Source organism: Phalaenopsis equestris, unplaced genomic scaffold (assembly GCF_001263595.1).
Source record: "Phalaenopsis equestris unplaced genomic scaffold, ASM126359v1 Scaffold226418, whole genome shotgun sequence".
Classification (NCBI taxonomy): domain Eukaryota; kingdom Viridiplantae; phylum Streptophyta; class Magnoliopsida; order Asparagales; family Orchidaceae; genus Phalaenopsis; species Phalaenopsis equestris.
This window is the reverse complement of record NW_018244436.1, coordinates 141-2634: the sequence shown is the minus strand read 5'-3', so window position 1 is coordinate 2634 and position 2494 is coordinate 141. Positions and strand designations below refer to the sequence as shown.

Sequence of the window (2494 nt, the reverse complement as noted above, 5' to 3'; positions counted from 1 at the left end):
TGTTTGGCATTGATTTTCTTGCTTCTTTTGTGTGGATTCAGATACAAGCAGCTCAATGGTGATATTATTGCAGAGAAGCAACATTTGGCCATGTAAGAAATATATTTAGATTTCTATATGTCCTGATCATTAATATTCAAACATATAATATAGAAATTAGCTACGGCAACAGACAGAACTTACACTGTTATCTCGTTCTGTTTTTCAGGCCAGATGAGTTGGCTGCAAAATGCAATTTTGAATGTATTGCCGGCGCAGCTCAGGCTACCATAGAGGCTGCAAAGGTTTATTACTAATTTGTAGTGATTTATTATAATCTGTTCTATGCTTATTGTCAAACTACTCGCTTGTTTTGTTTGCAATGTGGCAGCGAGTGCTTCCAATTCCTGGTTCGGTTAGCTTAATGGGTTATGTTAGGAAAGACAGATCCGGGAAGGAAGCGGAAAAAAGCAGTAATGCAACAGGCGTAAATGTGTGTCATTTTTCTCTTAACTTCTATGGAGCTCTTTTTATATTTATCTCTATTCATTTTGAAATATGTATATTTATTTATTTATCTTTTTTGGGCAGGATGAGCCCTCCAATCTGATTTCTTGGAAATCTTCATTTTGTTTCAAACCAATATGCTACTCATTCAGGCATATTGGTTATGAAGATGAAACTGCAGTAATAGGCACCTGCAAAGTCGATATTTTTGATAATGAGGGGTAAGTGTTAATGACAAATTCGATAAATTACGTGTGGAGGCTACACGTCCGGACAACGGCCCAGATAGACCGCCATGTAATCCATAGCAATGTGGCCGCAGCCGTTGTCCAGTCGTGCAATCTCTGCACACCAATTATTTTTTTCAGTATTAACTCTTACCATTTTCATATTTTAGTTTGTTTTTAAGATGTTGTAGGCAATATTTAACTCCAAAAACATATGAAATTGCCTCTCTTCATTTTTTATCTTCCTTCTCTGATAATTTTGTTATTGAATGGCATGACTTTAATAAAATTTAGAACTCCCAATAGATGAAAGTTTGAATTATGATTGTTATTATAGTTATTCTTAAGAACATAAATCCTATTATTCTCACAGATATCATGATTAAGGATAAGAGATGCTTCATATATATATATATATTGATAATTGTTTGATGAGCATGCAGGTCCTTCGTTACAAACTTGCTAGCAGGAAACAGGCGCAAAACAAATCAGCCAAGAAAACCAAAAATCTGGAAAAATGGTTCCTTGATCTCCAATCCCAAACCTTTTTCAGCATCTTTTTCTTATACAGATTTAAATGCCATGCATCTTAATCAACCTTACCAGAATACTGCCTTAATTTCAGGACTCGAATTTCAGGACTCACTGATGCCTTCCTGGGATCAAGCCAACAGAGAGCCCTGCAGCAGCTCCCCTCAAAAACTGACCTGCATGAAGAAGACAATGAATCAATGAAGAGGTTTCTGAGCGGAAGAGGAAGCAGCTTCCATGGAAGCCATGCTGTTTCAGAATCACTTAAAGGAGGAGCTCATGACTTAAACCCCCATTCCTCATCTCCTAATGAGCTTTTGTTGACGAAGCCGTTTTCCCATCAAATCATCGCAGTTGGAGTTACCACTGCCGTTCTATTGTTCCCATTTGCAGCCAAGTTCAGCAAAGCTCTTTGCGCATGATTGATACTGGTTGTGTTTTTGTGTGGCTTTTTTTTTATTTTTTTATTTTTTGAAGATTACATTTTATTTGGATATGATGATGACAAATACTAAATATGAAGTTTTTTTGTTCTAATATATAAATCATTTCAGGATTTCCATGAAATCACTTGGCTTACTTAGAGATTATTAAACACTTCATATGTAACACTAATTTCAATACGACTTATTTATTAGTTTTTAAGACTATTATGATTAGGGTTGTTAACGATCTGATTTCAAGTCGGGTGGGTTGGCTCAAAATGAGTTTAAATAAATTTGATTGAAATTTTGGCTCGTAACTCGGCTCATTTATTTCGAAATGATGGAATCAATTTTAGAGTGATTAACATCTTCGAGTTTAATTTGCTAAATTCACATCCCTAACTTCGCTGGAGTTGTTAACAATCTGATTTCAAGACAAGCTAAGGCCAGTTTGAAAAAAATTTTATCCAAAGTTTTGGTTTGTAGTTCGGCTGGTTTATTTAGTTCCGATCTCGATTCGAGCCAAAATTTGAATTAATTTTCTAGTGATTAACGATCTTCAAGCTAAATTCACAGCCCTAATTAGGATCAATTTATAGATGATATCTCGACATAATTGTTGACTTTCATATTTATATCAGTGCTTAAATTATTAAAAAAAGGGAGGGTGTGGGATGATTATTTTTTAGTAAATATGGTGAGGCTGATGAAACTATGAAGAGCATCCCAATCAGTCCAAGTAGCTTTTGATCATTGTTGAAGCAATTAAAACATCATTTGTCCAACATCAATGCAACGCACCAAGCCAACATGCAAATAAAACAT

General features: G+C 35.1%; 1 protein-coding gene across 1 annotated transcript; it reads left to right on the top strand.

Annotated features, from left to right (window-relative positions):
- Nucleotides 1-41: 41 nt before the first annotated feature.
- On the top strand, nt 42-1744 carry LOC110037885 (adenosine kinase 2-like; the record flags this gene model as incomplete). The annotated part of the gene is given in 6 exon segments (XM_020742613.1): nt 42-92; nt 209-284; nt 371-472; nt 571-707; nt 1157-1233; nt 1353-1744. Coding segments are annotated over 6 exon segments (757 nt in total), but the record flags the coding sequence as incomplete, so codon positions are not given.
- Nucleotides 1745-2494: the final 750 nt, after the last annotated feature.